The 20,826-nt window shown below is 42.8% G+C and overlaps 1 protein-coding gene across 11 annotated transcripts in view; it reads left to right on the top strand.

Annotated features, from left to right (window-relative positions):
* Positions 1-20,826, top strand: part of Gm50595 (predicted gene, 50595) — a 181,944-nt gene that overhangs the window by 67,548 nt on the left and 93,570 nt on the right. Inside the window, exons 3-4 of one of the 11 annotated variants that reach the window (XR_001783379.1) lie at positions 9,099-9,167; positions 12,876-13,789. The exons of 7 other annotated variants lie outside the window; for them this stretch is intronic. Coding sequence is in view for 2 of the 4 variants with exons in the window: in XM_017319382.1 (XP_017174871.1) it covers positions 9,142-9,167 (26 nt within the window). In the remaining 2 variants the exon portion in view is untranslated. Of the gene's footprint in view, positions 1-8,584; positions 8,919-9,098; positions 9,168-12,875; positions 13,790-20,826 lie in introns of those variants that run through there. 3 more of the 11 variants (XM_017319382.1, XM_017319381.1, XR_001783375.2) reach the window with 3 other exon arrangements.

Raw genomic sequence — 20,826 nt, 5'->3', positions numbered from 1 at the left:
TTCTAGGTGAACATTTTTCTGCACATTTTAGCTCTTATTCCTCCCAAGCACTGGTTAAAGAGGGCATAGGTCAGTTGGGGGGAAGGGTGTGGGGTGGATCTAGGCAGAATCTGCCCTGTCTCCCAGCTTCAGTTGCTATAGCCCCCGGTGCCTCTGCCTTTTGTCATGAGCTATGGGGTTGAAGAGGTCGAAAGATATGCCCCAAATTTTGCAAACATTACACTCAAGGCCTATGGTAGGATCTCAGACCTGGTTTTTTTTTTTTTTTTTTTTTTTTAGAAAGGGACGGTGCTACCTTGGGCAGGGGGAGAGATAAAATAAAGAGGCGAAAGGCCTAGTGTAGTAACCTTTAGTGTGGCATCAGCATCTACTCCCCCGTGATATATTTGGATATAAAATCTTTATTGGGCTTGAAATTATTATTAAAAACGCAGTGAACTTTAGTTTGCACATTCACAGCCTCTCGTTCCTCATATCACTCTTCTGTAAGAAGCATTTTCTTTGATAATGGTTGTTTAATGAAAGACACCGACAGTTATCGAGGAAATGAATGGTATCAAACACCCAATGGTGACTTGTGTGCCGGTGTCGGGCTAACTAGCTATAAAGTGCCCCGTGGGCACGTGTCAGAAAAACCTATATTCTTCTCTGTCTTTGTCTACTGTCCATTTTGGAAAACATCTATTTTTATTACCTGATTGTAAAAATTAGTGCTCACATTAAACAACTTAATGAACTGAAGTGTCTCAGGCCGCACATAGCCTCACTGGCCTCTGCTAGGTCCTTGGGCAGAGGCCAGCATGGAGTGTCAGGGCAAATACTTGGATTTTTATCTTTGGGACTTAATGGGGAGGCAAGAGGGCGAAGAAAGGTAGGGAGCGACTATGGCTCCAAGGTAATTTGATCTCCAAACAAAATTTTTTTGTCTCTGAATTAAAACTATAACTCCACTTTAAATAAACTAAGCACAGAGGAAGTCATGTTCCAGACATAATATTCAGGCCCCAACTTTTCCCACCAGGGCATGGGCATAAACAGGAAACGTACTTTCAATGGGAGGTTAATTGTTGACACCACCATATTTGTACTCAAATACAGAACCATCCTTAGTCTGTCTGTTGCTGTACAATCGTGAACCTACCTTGGTTTACCCGGACGTTGTACCAGTAGAAATGATAAGGCCAGAAACTCTGGTAATTGCTTCTCCAGATCAGACCCTAGTCATGATACCACGAGACAAATGCTAGGGATTTAGTCTTTGAGTTCAGAATAATTGGGTAATTGGCGTCATCCTGTGACAGGCTTCTCTTCTTCCTGGTCTATTGACTAATGGCCCTATTGTTATTGTGGCGTGGCTCGTGCCCCATAGCACCATGACGCAAAACTTGATCTTTGGAAGAAATGCCTCCCACATTTATTCCCTCCAGGAAACCAAAGGGCAACAGAGTAACATTCCAGGTTGAGAACCCTGCCTTTAACACTGTGACCTAACCCATTCCAGGTGAAAAACCATTAGGTCAAAAATCCTTTTCATGAGAAAATTACTGTCTGGGTTCCTGCAGTGGTTCTCATCCTTGAATATAATGATGAATATATAAATGAAGCATTAACCAGTGAGCTCAAACAACCACCATGGGGGACCCACTGGAAACTTAAAAATGTTGATGTGTACGTGTGTGTGTGTGTGTGTGTGTGTGTGTGTGTATCATGTTCTTACTAAAGTTGGAGTGTTTGAGAAAGCCCTGGGTATCTATATTTTTTAAAAGTTTCTTGGACAACCAGAGAAATTTAATTCAACTTGATTTAGGATACTGGTTTTAGAGAGAGCACTGAATAGTATACTTTGGAAATGAACCCAGCAGTTCTACAGGCATGTTTCTTTAGTTGATGTGGTACATGTCTTCTTTTATGTGTTGACATATGAGCACTATCAAGTAGGAGATTCTTGTCAGAAGACAAGGTTTATCATATTTATTTCCAAGCGTCCGATCCTAGGGGATCATTTTACAGACTCAAAACAAAATTTGTGGACTAGGGGTGCAGTTTCTCAGACATGCACACACACACACACATACACACACACACACACACACACACACACACACACACACACACACACACACACCACAACATGACACAACAAAGTAAAAGAAGAAAGACATTTTTCAGGGGCATTTTCAGCAATATTGGGCAGTGTGCCGAAGTTCTGAGCTCCGCAGAGGGGCCCTTCCTGCATGCTTGTCCACGGAGGGAGCTGGGTCATGATGGAGGGGTACCACAGACCCTTCTGGTGCATTGAGAATAGTGTAACATTTTATCTCCATGCATATTGGCAAGTATAACTTGACTATCTATTCTAGTCTACAGCTGTCTGTTGAATCTCAGTGCTAGGAGCCAGGGATAGCAAATAAGATAAAATGGGCTTCTTTTCCTCAAAGCTCTGGTAGGCTAAGATGAATGTGCTCAAAGAGTAATTTGGACCAGCAGCCTCATCATTCCATGGGAATTTGTCAGCAAGGTAAGCTCTACTGGTAGACATCCTGAGTCTAAGTCACCATGATGTTTGCAGACCACTGACCTCTAGGAGGAGCAGTTAGTTCAGCAGAAGAGAGCCTGGTGTGGTGGGCAGAGCAAGTCGGGGAGGGGTTGGGCTATTCGGGTTTTTGCTGGGAGGAAGTGATCTCTAAAAGAGCTGGCAGGGTGTGGTAGACAGGGGTGTGGGTGTGTGTGAGGGTGTGGGTTGGGTGGAGGATCGGGAAGATTTTAGGCAGCATGCGTGGTGGTCCCGTGCTTCCACAGGAGCTAAGAATCTCAGGGAAACCTCAAGGAAGAGCAGGACTTAAGCAGAAACCACAGGGAACCCTATCTGTGGGCAGTGTGAGTTGAAGAGACTGGGGCCCTCTTAAGGGCCTTTGCTCAAGTCAACAGGCCAGTAAGTGGGAGGAGCAGATGTGCTGAACCACGTCCTTGTGAGAGCAGTTTGTCACGCTGTTTTGTAAGGATAGGAAGCCTGTGAGTGTCCTACCCCAAACTAAACGTCCAGACCATCCAGGATACATCCTTCTTTCGTTGGTTGACAACACAAGGTGCTCTCCTAACAAATTCAATAGCTATAAATTAACACTCTACTATAATCTACAGGTATCTAAATTCATATAAAAGGCTCAAATCAACAAGACATGGTGGTATGCATCTGTCTTTAGTTCCAAGCAGTAGACAGACAGAGGCAGGCAAATCTCTGTGAGTCTGAGGCTGGTGGGGGTCTACTTGGCAGTCGCTGGCCAACTAGGGCGGCTTAGTGAAACATTGTCTCAAAAAACCAACCAATCAACCAACGAAATAAACAAACCACAGGAACTGTGGAGCTTTGAATTTAACCTTTTACTGTATTGATCTGTGGAACTTGTTTTCATATTCTCTGTTAAAAAATAACTTTATATTTATAGTAATGCAAGGATCAATTAACATAGATCTCAGTAGTTGAAGTCTTCATTTCGTTGCTCTGTCTTAGCGTCTTCAGGGCCACTGGGATCTAGGCACAGCAGTACTTACTCCTTAGGACTCCTCTCTATAACTGGATTCAATTGCTGACTTTAACTCACAGTGTAAATTTTGAAAAAACAAAAGAGTTCACATGTGTATGAATATATCTATACATAGATAGTATAAATCTATCTTGCAGTGTGATCTTGTATTCCACAAATTAACCTCATATTATAGTTTTTTGTTTTTGTTTTTTTGCCAAAAGTGAAAGAGAAAGATAATAAAATCACATCTGCCTTACACACACACACACACACACACACACACACACACACACAGAGACACGTACATAGGCACACACAAAACAACAAAAAAAAACCCCAAACCATTCCCAAACCCCCAAACAACCAAACAAAAACCCCCAACAACTCAACCATTTAGTTCCATGTGGGGACAGCTGTTTCTTCAATATGTGGGAACCAAGTTGAATTTTGAGAAAATTCAGACCAATTCTTGCCTCTGATTATGATGGACAAGCTCAAGGGGCCCAAACACAGCTGCGGCGCTTTCCGTCTCTTCTGTACTCTCCTTGCCTTCTCTGGAGTTAAAGTCAGCAGATAGTAGCTCAGATTAAACCCCTGGTGTCCACATATAAACAGCAATGCTGATCGAATGGATCACCTTGAGGGAGATGCAGCTGGAGTGCCCATTTTTCATTCAAATGTCCCAGGCTTGTAGAAATGGCCTCTAGGTCCAAATATACAGAATCACTATTAACCTACTGGCCAAAGCAGGAACATGGGCACGTGCCTTTTTATTAGATGAATAAGGCAGGCTATCTGATGATACAAACAATTCAATGGGAGAATTTACTTATAGCTCTCGAAGGGGCTAAATTTCTCTTGTCAAAAGAACACAGTCCTTCCCCTTAGCACAGCAGAATCTTGTCCCAATTCTTGGAGAATGGATGTGTGCTGAAAAGTTGGTCTTTGAGAGAATGTTCTAGGTTTTTCCAATTGAAGGAATGGCCCGGGGCTAGCAGCATCCCACACATACGGTGCAGAACCTTGAATTCTACCTTTTACCTTGAGTCTGAGCTTGAGTAGTTCACCAGGCAGTGTGTGCGAGTTAAAGTTTGTTTAATAAACACCGTTCCAGTACAGCACTCAAAGCATCCGTGTGGTTAGAGATGGGTGAGGGGGGGGGCTTTTCAAATGCTCCGTTTGCAGAGACTCTAGATGGGTATGGAGAAGGTATTTCTTACAAGGTCTCAGGTGCTGCTGTTGGACCAAAGACCAACAGGAGGACCACTACTCTAGGGAGGTCCTGTCTGACAAAATCATGACAGAGCCACATATGCAATTGAAACTATCCTAGTTGCCACATTACACCATGTCCCTACTGTCAGATTAGACTGTGTTATCATTTACCAATTATTCATCCAACTCTGTCCATCTGAAGTGTTATGGTTCAACGTCAATGAACATAAACAATAACAAAAGCAGGGTGTAGTGGCTCCCACGTAGTTCCAGCACTTAGCATGCTGAGGCAGTGGGTTGCTAAGAATTCTAGGACAGTCTGGGCTATAGAGTGAGAGTGTTCCTCAAAACAACAACAAACAGCTGATGGAATATATGCCCTTTCTGGGGTTAGTAAACCTCTGAAACCCGTGATGTGGCTCACCCATGTGCACATTTCTCTCCAGATCAACTGCGTTTGAAGCATGTGGACACCATGCCTAGGTGGTTAGAGAGTGGTCCTAAATGTTACTGCAAGGAATCTCAGTTAAGCCCCCAGAGAGACACTAGGATAATGAAGCTGTCTTTTCTCGGTGTAGGCTATATCCTTCAATACAGGACTAGCCCTCTGTCCACTCTCATGGCTTGAAGTAGCCTCTCTTCAACAGAGGCATTTTCAGAGCGGCAATTGCCTTAGTTTCAGCAGTACCTTTAAAACCCTAAGAAGGGCAGCTTCCCATCTTTAACTAGGATCTATTGGGTTGGTGCTTTGCTGGGGTGGGGTGGTAACAGATGCATGCTAATGCTAATGCCTGAGTGGAATGATGCATGAGAAAATAAGTGGTCAATTTACGTTTTTCCATAACCATAAGTGGCAGAACTGGAAACTAGTGACTTTATGCTAATCTCTTAATTAAAATATTTTTTATTGGCTTATGAAGTTTGAAAGGTAGGAAACTCCAGGTATCAGAGGTTAGTTAAATACTATTCTGCGCTGCCTTGGATAAAATACAGTTTACAAAACAGGGGAAGACCTACAAAATGAAGGTGCATATAAGCATACAAATGAATCCCGGGAAGAGATGCTTGGCTCTCACCACTTACACCTTTATGCAATTACTACTGCAAAATGAATACACTCACTAAACAACACTTACTAGAAGCAGGTCAGGAGAAAATTCCCATAAATATTGATGATCTCATTCTGCAGCCTCTTGGTAATTAGTCAGTATTTGGCTTTTATTACTACAAAAGTTGTTCTACAGAAATTATAATATCTGGTCCTTAAGAAAGAAGGAAACAAGAGCTTTTGGCAATTGTATATTTCCTCCCAGAATCATGCTAAATAAGTTATGAAGTCAGGCTTTTAAATTTGGTTTCTGTAGTGACTGAGGCAGAGGAAGCGAGAGAATATTGAAACGGACAATAGCTGTGATATAAATAATGTAGGGAATTAACCATGTGTGATCTGACAAGTAGGATCTAAACACAAGCTAATCATGTAAAGAGACCAAACGCGCATGCGTCCTCAGGGTGTTAGCTCACAGGACTCACAGGCTCAGCATTCCCCCCTCCTGCCCAGCCTCTGGACTCCACTTAGTTTATATTTTGGATGTGAGCCAGTCTATATTTAGGCTCCATTTTTCTAAATAAAGCTGAAATAAAATGGCACCCTGCGTCAAGTGTGTTGTGAAGCTGTGGATTGATGAAGTGTAAGTGGTCTTACCTTTTAAAAAAATTCCTTAAGAACTCAGTAAGCACTAGTATTTTCCCCTTCTCAAGAAGTTCCTTTAGGACCAAATTCAGAGGACATTCAGGGAGACATAAAGAAAAAAAAGATATGATTTAAAAATGACCAGTTCTAATTCTCTGTGTGAATATGTACATGCCTCTACTTAATGCTTAAACTGGATCCCTGCTCCTTAGTCACAGGGAGGTCTTCTCATTCCTCACACTGGAGCCTTGGGTGTGGTCATTTATCTGGGGACCATTGAGCCCTGCTGTTTAGGATGGCAGTCACTGGCTACATCTCACTGTTGAGCACTTGACGTGTGGCTAGTTCTGCCTCAGGACGTGCCGTAAGTGTAAAATACACACTGGATTTGAAAATGGAGTATGGAAAAAAAGATAAAACACCTTGTTAATAATTTAAAAGTATTGATCAGATATTGAAATGTGGCTTCCAGAAAGCATAAAATTACACGTTTGGCTTACACTATATTTCCACCAGACAGCAAAACCATAGGGTAGCTTCTTAAATAGCATGAAAGCTGTACAAGCGAAGGAGACATGATAGAATTTTCTACCATGCTTTTTGAGATAAAGCAAACATCTAGGGCTTATTCAATGTCCTTCATGTCTTCACGGCTTACATGTGTGCCACTAGTCTTGGCACTTGCCTATCATGTTTGAAACCCTGGGTTCAATCCCTAATTGCAACCCCCCCCAATCACTTCTTACCATTTATAAGAGAGAGAACCCCAGGTATTGTTGCTTTCCTTTTAAGTCACCAAAAAGGATACTAAAATACCTTTTCTTTCTCTTTCTTTCTTCTAAAGATTTATTTATTTATTTTATGTTTTATGTATATGAGTACACTGTAGCTGTACAGATGGTTGTGAGCCATCATGTGGTTGCTGGGAATTGAATTTAGGACCTCTGCTCTCTCTGGCCCCACTCACTCTGACCCACCCTGCTTGCTCTGAGCAGCCCTGCTCGCTCTGACCCAAAGATTTATTTATTATTGTGTCTTAAGTACACTGTAGCTGTCTTCAGATGCACCAGAAGAGGGCATCAGATCTCATTACGGGTGGTTATGAGCCACCATGTGGTTGCTGGGATTTGAACTCAGAACCTTTGGAAGAGCAGTCAGTGCTCTTAGCCACTGAGTCATCTCTCCAGCCCTAAAATACTTTTTCTTATTGTGTGGGACAAAATACTTTTATTTGAAACATGCAGAGAGTGAAAGCAGCTCAAGGTTTCTAGTACATATTTAATAAAGTAAAGCAGGCATCCGGAACTTTTTGGAACAGGTTGCTTTGCTTTGCGTCTAGCGTCTGGGCTGAGGAGCAGGGCATCACCATAGAAAGGCTGCAGTTCTAAGCATGCTAACACTTGCCATTTTCAGTCATTACAGCCATCCTAATGGACATGATAGGCTATCTCACTGTAGGTCTGATCACGTGTCTCATGTGCTCGGCCACGCCTCTGTCTTTTCCGTAGACACGCCTGTTCGATCCCTTGGCCCATTTTTTGACTTGGGTTGCCTTTCCTTTTCTACTGAGTTATAGGACTTCTTTATATTTCCTGGCTATTATTAGGCTCTTAGATATATGATTTTTAATATTTCCTCCCATTCTGCAGGAGGAATATTCCTCCTTCCTTTATAATATCTTTTGATAGACAAATTCTTTTCTATCCTTTTAACGTTTGAATTCCTTTACCACCTTGACCGTTGTTCTTGATGCTTTCTTTGTTAATCTAACAATAACGTTCTCTATGTGCAGGAGCTATAAATACAGCAACCAAGTGTTCAGTTGCTGGTTTTGTAGCTTCTAGTACAAATGTTTCAAAAATGCCTTTTAAAAATAATCTGTCAGATAATCCAAACGCCTGGAGTCTTCTTGCTTTCGAAGGCCTCAGTGCGCGTGTGTTTACTCCTTTTGAACCTGGGGTTGTTTTGCTTGGGCCTCTGTTGATGGAGATTCTTTGTATCCTGGCCTGAAGGAGGCTTTTCCAACAAAGGATTTGTACTTGCTTCAGTTAAGGGCCTGGGACATTGTTACTCCAGGACCAATCTCATAGCATTGCCTTCAGGTTAATTTTTTTTTTTTTAAAGAAGCTTTAAACATGAATTTGTGTGCAAATGTGTGCGAGGCTTAGCTTTTGGCCATAAATTCCCAGGCTTGGTTCTGCCTGTTCTCTTGACTGCTAGGTTTTGAGATGTTGGTTTTCCGTGTTGCTTCTAGGGGAGAAGAGGAGGGTTTATGTTAGTTCCTGCCTTCGAGGAGGGTGTGCTGTGGGCTTCAGTTTTATGAAGGTCGTAATGTGGGACACACCAACCCGGGTGGTCCCTGTGCTTTGTCTTCTGTCTCCAGAGCGTGCAAACCATGCTCAAGTTCGCCGAGTCCTGCCAGTGTGCTGTTGCTGTCAGAGGGGCCTTTCTTACCACTGAGGTCTCACGTGGATGCAGTTACGGTGGTATTTTTATATTTTATTCAGGAATTTTAGTCCATGCCTCGGAGAGGGAGGGAGCTGGTCCTGAAAACTAGCACACTTCATTGCCAGAAACTTGGCTACCTCATCAAAAGACATTTTCTTTTAGTGATTTGAACTAGAATGTGCTAAAGTGGCTCTCTCTACTCCTCTTACTCCCAGACCTAGCTGGTGAGGAAGGCAAGGCAGAAGCCACCAGGAGCGGATGGCAGGGGGAAGGCACAGACAAAGGTAAGTGGGGGAAAAGGAAGCTGTGGGGTTGATAACCCCCAAACTTCACCAAACAGACTTTCTCAAGTGGAAATGGGTATATGTTTACCATGTGTGGACACATCTAAGCATGCATTCAGCACCTCGAAAAAAAAGACAGAGAGCACAGAAGTCACTAAAGAAAGGCTGTGCCAGATTCCAACCATGCCGTGACGGAGGTCAGGGGAGGGTGATGAATAGCTGCCTGGAAGGAGCACACTGTGCCATTAAGTGGGACAGTCACACAGATCTCACTCTCTGGCACCCTCTCATGGCCTACACCACCGCATTATTCAGTCTCGGGTAGCTTCATTCCACCACTTACGGGGGATGCCCTTGGAGAGTGAGATGCTTCAGGAGACAACTGAGTTCAGAGGCACTTGTCACCTGGCATTGAAAGAGGCAAGTGTCAGAAAAGCAAAATAACGGGGTGAAAGTCTCTGCTGGTGACTAAGTGGACAGTTTCTGACGCGTACTTGGTTAATAGCCTTTTGGAGAGGAAGTCCAGGTTTGAATCTTCTACTCCATGCTCCCTGTGTTCCTTCCACTGACTCTTGGATGAATCTGAAACTGTGCATCTCTGAAGAAGTCTGTTTGTGTTTCTGTCTGTGTGTCCCCGACTCTCTGTGTGACTGTGTGCTTTTGTGCCCTATGTTGCTCTTTCTTTCATTGAAATGTCCAGAAAGGATCACAAGGAGGAGGCGTGAGATATTTTACAGAAATCATTCTCAAAGTCTTACAAGGGATTACTCACCTGCTACTGACCCCCGCTCACATGGACAAGCAGCATCACAAACACTATTGTTTATTCAGTGATACCCAAATGCTCCAGTGTTCAACATTTTTGGCAGGTAGTCATTTAAGAAGAGTGTTTTCAACCTCTGTGTTTGCTTTGTTCTGCACATAAAATACATACTTGTTCTAGGTCAGAGGTATGGAAGAGAACATAAGATTACAGCTAAGCATTAGTTTAGATTTTAAGAGTCAATTACATGGGAAATCCAAGAAAAACGTTGATTGTTACATTGTTCTCTTAAAAGCAGCCAGGTTGAGTACACAGTAGGACAGCAGTCTTATGTCTTAAGTGACCTCAAAGTGCATGATGAACTCTGGCTGTGAGGTTCAGGAAAGGTTCCAGTCTCTCAGAATCAGAGAGATTTCCCTATTATAAAACCACAGCTTATGACCTCCCCAGTCACAGGCTCGTAACCAGGTTTGCAGAACCAGACGTGAGTTCCCTCATACAACTGATTGCCCCTAAAGTAGTCATGCTACCACCGTGCCAAGAAGCATATCTTGCCAGGTAGATTGTACCTTGCCAGGCTCAATAAATATTTACTAAACGATCTTTTCTAGTAAGGCCAGGAGTCACAGGGAGCTTAACCATTTTCAGATAATAGGGAGATGCAAAGCCAAGTTCAGGGGACTTCGCTTGCAAGCGTAAGACCAGAAACCAAAGACAAAGGGCGGAAGAGATGGCACAGTGGTTGAGAGTTCCGGGGGCTCTTCCAGACCTGGGTTAAATCCTGGTACTCACATATTGTCTCACAAGTGCCTATACCTCCAGTTCCTGAGGGTCCAATATCCTTTCTGGATTTCACAGGCACCAGGCATGCACATGGTGCACAGACATACATGCAGGCAAAGCACTCATACACATAAAAATTAATTAATTAAAACGAAAAGAAAATAAAGGCAAGTCCAAAATATAGACATACTGCAGACTGCAGAGACTCAGGGCATGGAATTTGTCTCTTTCTCCTGTTGTTATCCTTTGATTGAAACCAGTGCCCCATAGATTGTTAGACAAACTTTTATTACCTGCCACCCTTTAGATAAATATTAGTTCTTTGAGAGCTTCATAGAGCATGTTTCAATCATATTGCCCGTCTCTTCTCAGATATATATTCCCTTCCCTACCCACCCAACTCTGTGTCTTTTTAAAATATATATATTTAATAAAGATTTATTTATTTTATTTATATGAGTATACTGTAGCTCTCTTCAGACACATCAGAAGAGGGCATCAGATCCCATTACAGATGGTTGTGAGCCACCATGTGGTTGCTGCGAATGGAACTCAGGACCTCTGGAAGAGCAGTCAGTGCTCTTAACCACTGAGCCATCTCTCCAGCCTCCAACTCCGTGTCTTAAAAAAAGAACTTTTTATTAGTAAAATTAGAATATGTTTCATTTATATTTAATAGTATTTGACACTCTGCTGTTTGGGTTTTGCTAACTGTCCAGGACAATTCTTGTTAGGGTTGACAGGACATGCCAGGTAGTCTAAAGGTGTCATTTCTGTGGTCAGTAGGTGTTGGGTTATCCCTGGTGACATCGGGCTTCGTATGTAAATGGCTGCTTCCTGACTGATTGAGTTAAAGAGTGCAACAAGTAGAATCAGAATATTGTGCACCATGAACTCACTTGTTTGCTATTAACAGAAAACTGAAGGTTAGAGGGATGAACTGGGAGACTTCATTTTATAATCAATTGTTACGATGACTTTATAGTCCCATTATCATCATGAAATGGCAACAGAACTGAGAACTAGAGAATACTGCCTTGAGGATTGTGTGAGAAAAGGATGGGGATGCATGTAGTGCTCCTCAAAATGTCACAGCTATAGTGTATAATTTCCCAGTTTTATTTACGTTTGACTTGCTTCTGACCAATAACAGGAAAATTTAAATGGTCTTAAGTTGTCCTGCTAACACTGCAAGCCAGATAATTAGCTAGGGTGGCATAGGCCTGTAATCCTAGCACTTGGGAGGTGGAGGCTAGAGGATTAGGAGTTTAGGGCTATCCTCAGCTACCTAGCATGTTATACTCCCCAAACTGTATTATGTATGTATGTATGTATGTATGTATGTATGTATATACATACACATGTGTATACACATACATACACATACACACACACACACACACACACACACACACACACACACACACACGAATTGGCTCAATTGCTAAGAGCAACTATTGCAGAGGACCTGGGTCCCATTTCCTGTATCCACCCACAAGGTGGCTCACATTCTTCTGTAATTCCCATCCCAGGGGATCTGATGCCCTCTTCTGACCTCTCTAGGCACCAGGGATGCACATGGTGCACAAAACCCTCATATCCACAAAATGATGAAAAGCAAAATACTGTTTCACTTTTTACTTTATCCTCTGTAGAGCCTTCTAGAAAAGCCTGAGACGTTACCTCCTTTGGTTTCTTTGGTGCTGATTTGGAAAGTGTGAAGGTCACATACACTGTAAACTAATGTCAGGTCTCTATACCCAGAGTCAGGAGGAACTTCAGGTCTTTCCCACTTTCCTGGCTTTATAATTGACAAACTTAAACACTTGTTCCTTTACTCAAATTTGTATTTAATTAAAGAAGCAACTCCCTAATTGTCAAGAGTATTATTAATACATGGTGAAACCAAAGGTGCCGAGGGGGTGCATGTCAGGGCGTTTGTTCCCCAGGAGAGCGACTCTGTCCAGTGACTTACATATTTCTAACACCCACTCCAGAAGTGAAGTCCATTGGTTGCTGATTCTTGAACCACTATTAGGAATCAGAGTATCCTGTAGCTAAGTCATGCTGACTCATGAAAAAACTCTTTATTTTACTAAAAGAAGAGTGTTATAAAAGAAAATATGTTCATTACCACTAATGGTCTTTTCTTCTATGGCAAGATCATCACAATGGCGCCCGTAAGGAGACGCTCCCTGTAATTGGGGTCAGACTCGTCGGCAATTCCGTGTTGGTGTCTCGCCCAACACTGCACCAGCAGCACTTTCCGTGTCGTTCATGTTTCCCACAAACATCATCTTTAATGAGGACGCATATCATCCTTTACTTAACCCCATCCTCTCTTGGGATATTTTGGTCATTTCTACGTGTAGAAGATCATTCTGTTCTAACGCTCTGGTGAAAAGGCCGGACTATAAATCTTTATCTTCCCTTGAGAATACGCACTTTACACCTTTGGGTTCCCGTATTATTTTCCCTTCTATTTTTTCCAAGAGTGTATTCTATGCCTGGTGCTGCCATGTGACTTTTCCTAACACATCATCGGGTATGCCATGTGATCTCATGCTCACTGTGATTTTCTCGGCTCCTACTGGGAGCGGGGGAGGGCCTGGGAGGAGGAGGAGGGCCCTGCAAAGACGTTCATCCTGGGCTCTCGGCTCTTGATAGCCTTGTTACTGTTGACTTCTTTGTTGCCATGGAAGCTCCTCGGCTTCTCAGGTGCTTTCTCACTCCTCCAGCACGCTGTTTTCAGCTGTGCCTCTGTTTCTTCTTGCCTGGCTACCCTGCCTGATGCAAAATGAAAGCTTTTTAACATAAACTTGGGCATGTCAGTTATGTCTCCCAAAATACACCTTTCCAGTTGTGCTATATATGTTTCTAATCGATTTCCTCACCCTTTTGGATTTTCTGCACATGCTAAATTGTCATGCACGCATGTGCATGCATGCATCTCTCTCTCTCTGTGTTTGTAAACACATCATGATTAAAGAAAATATTCACTTTTTATGCTATATACTTCTAATTTGTTTCAATTTTACAAGCATTTGTCATTATTTGAATGCAAAATGTGAAATATTCCCACAGATACTTGATTGAATACTTGGATTCCAGCTGTTGGTGATTTTTTTTCTAAAATAGGACCTAGCTATGCAGCTGTGGCTGTCCTAGGACGCCCTATGTAGACCAGGCTTGCCTCAAGCTCACAGTGCTCTGCCTGCTTCTGCCTCTTGAGTGCTGTCACTAAATGTGTGTACCACCAGGCCTGGCCCTGTTGGTACTTTCGTGAGTCTGTGAAAGCCTGCCTATTTGAGGCTGATAGCTGGTGGGAGGCCTTTGAGAGCTGTAGCCCTTTTCAGACCTAGCTCTCTGTTTTACAACTCTCCAAGTTGTGACCAGTGCCCTGAATGTTTCCAGTGCCATAGGAAGAAAGGAAGAAAGGAAGAAAGGAAGAAAGGAAGAAAGGAAGAAGGGAAGAAGGGAAGAAGGGAAGAAGGGAAGAAGGGAAGGAAGGAAGGGAGGAAGGAAGGGAGGAAGGAAGGAAGGAAGGAAGGAAGGAAGGAAGGAAGGAAGGAAAAAAGAAGGAAAGACAGACAAGCAGATTTGCTTTTTAACCCCAGGAAACCTTAGTCTCTGATTCCCAGCATTCTCTTCAGATGGCTCACAACCACACATGACACTAATGGATCCACTGGTCTCCTCTGCCCTCTGCAGTCTTCTTCAAACACAGTATTTATAGACAGACAGACAGACAGACAGACAGATGAACACACAAACATGTGCACATGCACAGACACACCTGTGCACACAAACACATGAATGCACACACCACTCAAAGAAGTTAAGTATGACTTTGCGTTGGGAGAGACAACTATCTTAAAAGTTTTAAAAGTTAATATCAGTAAAACTAACAGAATACATTAACTTTTTTTTTTTGAGTCAGGGTCTCATATCACCTAGACTGGCCTCACATTTCCTATGTAGCCAAAGACAGCCTTGATTCCCTTGCGTCTTCTTGAGTGCTAGGGTTACAAGTGTGTGCCACATTGCCTTGTTTATATGGTTCTGGGGATCAAATTTGAGGCTTTGTGCATGGTACCAACAAACACTAAAACCTATGGCTCAGAAAAGTGTATTCGGGGTGGGTGGTCAGAGCAAAGCCATGGATGGAAACCCATTAGCATTTGTCCTAAGCTTAAAAAAAAACATAGGAGAGGCTCTTTAATTCCACTTTCGTTATATCTTATGACCCTGGAAGCTTTTTAAAAGAGAATGTGTGTGCTGTGTATGTGCACGCCATAGCACCAGTGTGGAGGTCAGAGGACATCTTGCAAGAGTTGGTCCTCCACATGAAGCTCAAGAAGAAGGAAGACCAAAGTGTGGATACTTCAGTCCCTCTTAGAAGGGGGAACAAAATACCCATGGAAGGAGTTACAGAGATAAAGTGTGGAGCAGAGATTGAAGGAATGGTCATCCAGAGACTGCCTTACCTGAGGATCCATCCCATATATAACCACTAAATCCAGACACTATTGTGGATGCCAACAAGGGCTTGCTGACAGGAGACTGATATAGCTGTCTCCTGAGAGGCTCTACCAGTGCCTGACTAGTATAGAAGTGGATGCTCTCAGGCAACCATTAGACTGAGCACAGGGTCCCCAATGGAGGAGTTAGAGACAGGACCTAAGGAGCTGAAGGGGTTTGCAGCCCCATAGGAGGATCAACAATATGAACCAACCAGTATCCCCAGAGCTTCCAGGGACTAAACCAACAACCAAAGAGTACATATGGAGGAACTCATGGCTCCAGCTGCATATGTAGCAGAGGATGACCCTGTCAGTCATCAATGGGAGGAGAGGCCCTTGGTCCTGTGAAGGCTCTAAGCCCCAGTGTAGGGGAATGCCAGGGCCAGGAAGTGGGAGTGGGTGGGTTGGTGAGCAGGGGGAGGAGGGAGGAGATAGAGGGTTTTTGGAGGGGAAACCAGGAAAGGGGATGACATTTGAAATGTAAATAAAGAAAATATCAAACAAACAAACAAACAAACAAAAGAGTTGGTCCTCGCCTTCTACCATGTAGGTTCTGGAGGTTGAACTCAGGTTGGTGGCAAGTGTCATTACCTACTGAGCAACCTAACCAGTCCTAGGTGCTTGCTCTTAAATGAAAAAATAAATGAATACTAATTAGTTAGCTTTTCTCATAACTGAGACAAAATACCTGATAGTAGGAGATGCTGAAGGCAGGGTGCTTGTTCAAAATTATGGTTTTAGATTACAGTCCATTATGTTAGGGGCAAGGCATCATGGTGTGGTCGGAGCCCCATCCATTGTGTGGGTATCTCTGTTTCTATTCATTGTTCCATTGGAAGGTAGGAGAAAAGCCAAATATGAAAGCAAAACCATAAAAATTGGTATTTATAGGAGCCCCTGAGTCTCCTGGCACAAGAATAAATCTTGGGGGTGGAAAGTTTCCTATTATCGAATACTTATGTAAATTTAATATGCAAATGACTTCATGAATGTTAATGATTTTATAAAGGAAGGTTTGGGGAAAATTCAACAATAGTCAAAGAGAAAAAAATTGGTAATCTAATTTTAACTGAATAAAAGAGGAAAAGAAATATGAACTGCTTAAAAATAGGAAATGTAGAATATTGCTGACTTTCTAAGATACAGAAAAGCAGATTTTTGTTTTTGTTTTTCATCACAGAGTCTCACTGGGTAGCTTTGGCTGGTTTGGAACTTACTATGTAGACCAGGTTGGCTGTGAACTCAGAGACGCAAATGCTTCTGCCTCCTAAGTGCTGGGATTAAAGACATGTGATATCACACTCTGGACTTAATTTTACTTTGTGTATATGGGTGTTTTCTCCAGCACACATGTATGTGCACCACGTACATATACAAAGCCAGCAGAAGCCGTAAGAGGCCATCAGACACCCCCTGGGGGAAAGTTACTAAAACAGAGCATATGTAGCCTAATGTCACAGTAAGTATGAGGAACTCAGTAGAAAGCAAGATGTTTGGCCAGTAAGTGGCTGGCCTTCGCTGTGGCTCTGAAGTGCCTAACGAGGGCAAGGAAACTGGAACTCAGCCACTGTACCCAAACCAGCCCACTCCCCTGAGCTTGGCTCATAGACGATCACCATAATCTAACAGGTAATTTTAGTTTGGCATGGCAGTGTGGGCCTGTAATCCCAGCACCTTGGGAGACTGGGTCAGCAGGATTGAGAGCTGCAGGCCAGCCAGTGCTGCACAGTAAGACCTTGTCTCAAAACAACAGTGCATAATGAATAAAAAAAATCAAGAATCAGCTCTATGCAGAGAAGGAACCAAGTGTGTTAGAGAGGAAAGGTAGGGAATGTTCCCTCCCACCAGGGGCTTGGAGAGCTTCACTTTTTAGCTTGGATGAGTCCTTTTAGGTTAACTCTATGCACATGAACAGCAGCTAACACTTCAGGATCATGTACTCTGGGCTACCATGCCTGGGCTGTCTGCTTAGTTGTCCTAGCAGCCTGACGGCAAGGGCTATGATCATCGCCATGTTCAGATGAAGAGAAGGGGTTGAGCAAGACAGAATGACTTCCCTGAGGTCTAATAAGCAGCCAGGGGCAGAATTCATGCCTAGGTAGTACAGCAATGGGAGCTGCATCTAAAACCTCTGTCATCACTCCAGAGGAGTTGATTATCACAGAAGACAAGAAGGACCCAGGCATGGTCACTCACAGCTGTAATTCCAACACCTTTCAGGTCGACCACACTCCCACGGAAAGCCACACTCCAGGAATTTTGAGGCAGCACAAACTGGCCTTGGTGGTGGGGAGCCAGGGAAGGATACAAAGTTGGCTGAGAAGGGAGAAGGGATGTGGATCTGGAAGGGTTGGGGGAGGGAGAATGGACATGGAGAAAATGTACAAAACCCTCAAAACAACAACAACAACAACAACAACAACAAAACCCCAAGACACAAAAAAACAAAATCAAAACCAAAAAAAAAAAGAAACAAACCCCCCCCCCAAAAAAAAACCAAAAAAAAAAAAAACTTGGTTAAAAAACATTTAAAAATTTACAACTTATAAAATGTTATCACAGCTGCAGTATTGCTTATGTTTGAATACAAATAATTTATTTGCACAACAGTGAAGAAAATAATTTATTCTTCTAATTTCTACTTTTTCCCACCATACTGGATATGATGCTCGAATGCTCAGTGGTGGCCATCATGACAACCCATGTTCCTTGCAAGCTCTTGTTTATATTTATTTAATTCTGCTAGTCCAGAGGATCTCAGAAAGAAAAATTCTCCAGGGGGAGACCAAATATAATTTCTCTGATTAGTGTTCATTGTCTTCAAATACTACACTAAGTGAAATTCATTTTGAAAAAGAAGAAAACAAAAACCCTCATATACCATTACAGTGTGCTTTCAAAGGAAACCAGTGACCAGAAGACCTTTTTCTCTCATTTGTGATTTGAAAACAGAGGCAGGACATGTTTAATCACTGTTTATAATCTCCATAGACCTCTTTACTAGGAAATGAGAGTGAGTCACTACAATTAGGTACAAGATCCCTTCAGTGTGATCTCTCTAGAGCTTTGAACTTACATTTCAAATGACAGCTGACTGGGTACAGCTGCAGGACACAAGAGCTGAGAGGGGCCTGGGTGGCAGCTACTCTGTATCTTTTTATCTCATGACTCTTTGTGATGTAGTGGTTTGGTAGCACACTAAGACCCCATATTGGCTCTGAAGTGCGTTTACCTTGTTCTTGGTCCCCATGACTCAAACTGTTATAGGATTATACATTCCAAGAAAAGCTTGGAATTGTTCAGGGAATTTTGTCTAGGACAATTAAAGTTCTGTGAATGACCAGACAGTTGAAGTGAATGGAAAAAAAAAATCAGGATTAAAAAAAAAAATCTCATTTCTCTTGCTGTATTTCAGAAGAACTCAATTAGCATCCCTTGGCCCATCTGTCCATGGCTGCCACATGTGATGCTGAGGGAAAAAAAAATTACCAATTTTTATGACAGTAAGGGAACTACCTTGTGACTCAAAGACAGAGCACACTTCCAAAGGGTGACTCAATAAGGGAAGCATTTTGAAGTAATCTGAGTAGAGCAGAATAGTTCAGCCCATGGGTGTGAAGGCTAGCCCCCCACTCCCAAACATGGCTCTCAAGCTCACAGACATCTGGATACCTCCACAGCCAGGAAAACTTCCTTCATAAATGCCGGCTGTCCACTTTATATATTAGATAATCATTTCTGTGACACCTATGTCACATCGCTAGATGTGTGGCGTGTATGTGAGAGCTGAATGGCTGAAAACGTGACTCTGTTGAAAGGGATTTCAATTATTTTTATTCTTTGCCACTTTCCTGCTATTAGTAATTAAGGATGGTTAGAATGTGCATGGTAACTTAAGAAAAACTGGCTTTGACATCCAAGAAGTTAAAGAAAATCATGGGTAGCATCGGCTGTGTATCTCAGTGCGAGCCTGCGCTGTGCTCGGGGCCAGGACCTCTGTGCTCCTGGGACGGCGTGTGGGTGTCGCTACTGTGTTTACTTACCATCGCTGTTATTAATAATGAAGAAGATCTTGCAGAAATGGAAGGGGAGGGGGGTCACCAGATATGCTGACCTGTGTGAAACCTTCTGCAATTTAATGAAAGAAAGAAAGAAAGAAAGAAAGAAAGAAAGAAAGAAAGAAAGAAAGAGACAAGGAGAGACAACATTTAGAGCAGGACCTATTTTCTTTCTTTGTGCATGAGCATGTGTGTGTGTGTGTGTGTGTGTGTGTGTATGAAATGAAATTGAGACCAATTAACTGTATTTCCAGGATATACTTTGAAGAATCATGAGTCAATCTATCCATAGTCAATGAGGAAAAGTGGTACATTTGTATAATCTGACATCTCAAAAAGTATGAAAAGAGAAGCCTCGGTAGAGAACTTGAAATAAAAAGTCCTGAAAGCTCCTGCTTTATCAAGATTCACGAGGGGCAGATTTACTATACATCAACTGATGAGACAAATGACTCATGCTCTGGGATGTTCCTGGAACTGCTATTTGGATCTCAGGATCACTGAAGGTAATGCTTGATCTTTTCGCTGACCATAAAGTTGTTTCGAAGACAGTGACATAAGCGCCGCTCAGTACAGCCCACAAGGTCAACTGCGGCAACAAATATATTTAAGGGTTTCGTCCAGTAAAGATGTCACGTTCCTCTGACCTTTACCTTTATTGTAAGGGCAAAGATGCAGGACGGTTTGTATGTTTGAGTTTTGGCTAGCATATCGTCACAGCTGCTGCCTGAGTCCTCCGTGTGCAGCCCCATTTGCTGTTTACCAACGTTTATGCGGAAAGCTGTGTGTAGGAGGAACAGAATGGCTCCGCATGCCAGGGCGGTGGTGAAGAGCAGTGGTCAGCCTCTCTTGGTGGCAACAGGAAGAGAAACATAGTGGCACTTTGTGTTGGCAGAGGTGGACTGAGTAGGATTCCATTGTGGTCGTTTCTTGATGGACTTGGTTGGAGTCCTAGTCTGATACAGGTGGGCTGGGGGCAGGCATGTTGATCTCAGTTGCAATTGTACATCCATTCTGAAATACTACTTGTGGGAGAAGAGGGAGGGCCTGCAATAGGTGATGTGAGCAACTTTTAGATTCAGGTGGAGGAGAAAGAATAAAATCTTAGGTTTGACATCCTATAGTGCAGTTGTTCTAGCTGTGAAGACCAGTCTCATGAGAGGCCACAAATGTGACATACGACAAAGCTACAATTTTACTTGAAACAAAACAAAACAACAATAACAATAACAAAAACAAAGGCTAGTATTCCATAGACAGCCAGCCATGTGATTTCTCTCTGGAATGAATAGTTCATGTTTGGGGAAGATCTTTCTAATATGTTGCTGTTTGCTTACTTTGTTAGCACGCAAGAAAGACTCAGACATTCACAGGCTCCGCAGTTGCCCGGGGCTGCTGTTATTGCAAGTGTCCTTTCGGTAGCTTAATTTTCTCGTCTGTCAGTTACTCAGGAAAAAGCTTCATGTTCCTTGGATTCTGAAACTTTGTGCTCCTGGTTTGTTTTAGGAATAAGACTTTTTTTTCTCTAGTTT

Source organism: Mus musculus, chromosome 2, assembly GCF_000001635.26.
Source record: "Mus musculus strain C57BL/6J chromosome 2, GRCm38.p6 C57BL/6J".
Lineage (NCBI taxonomy): Eukaryota > Metazoa > Chordata > Mammalia > Rodentia > Muridae > Mus > Mus musculus.
This window is presented reverse-complemented; position numbering and strand designations above follow the sequence as displayed.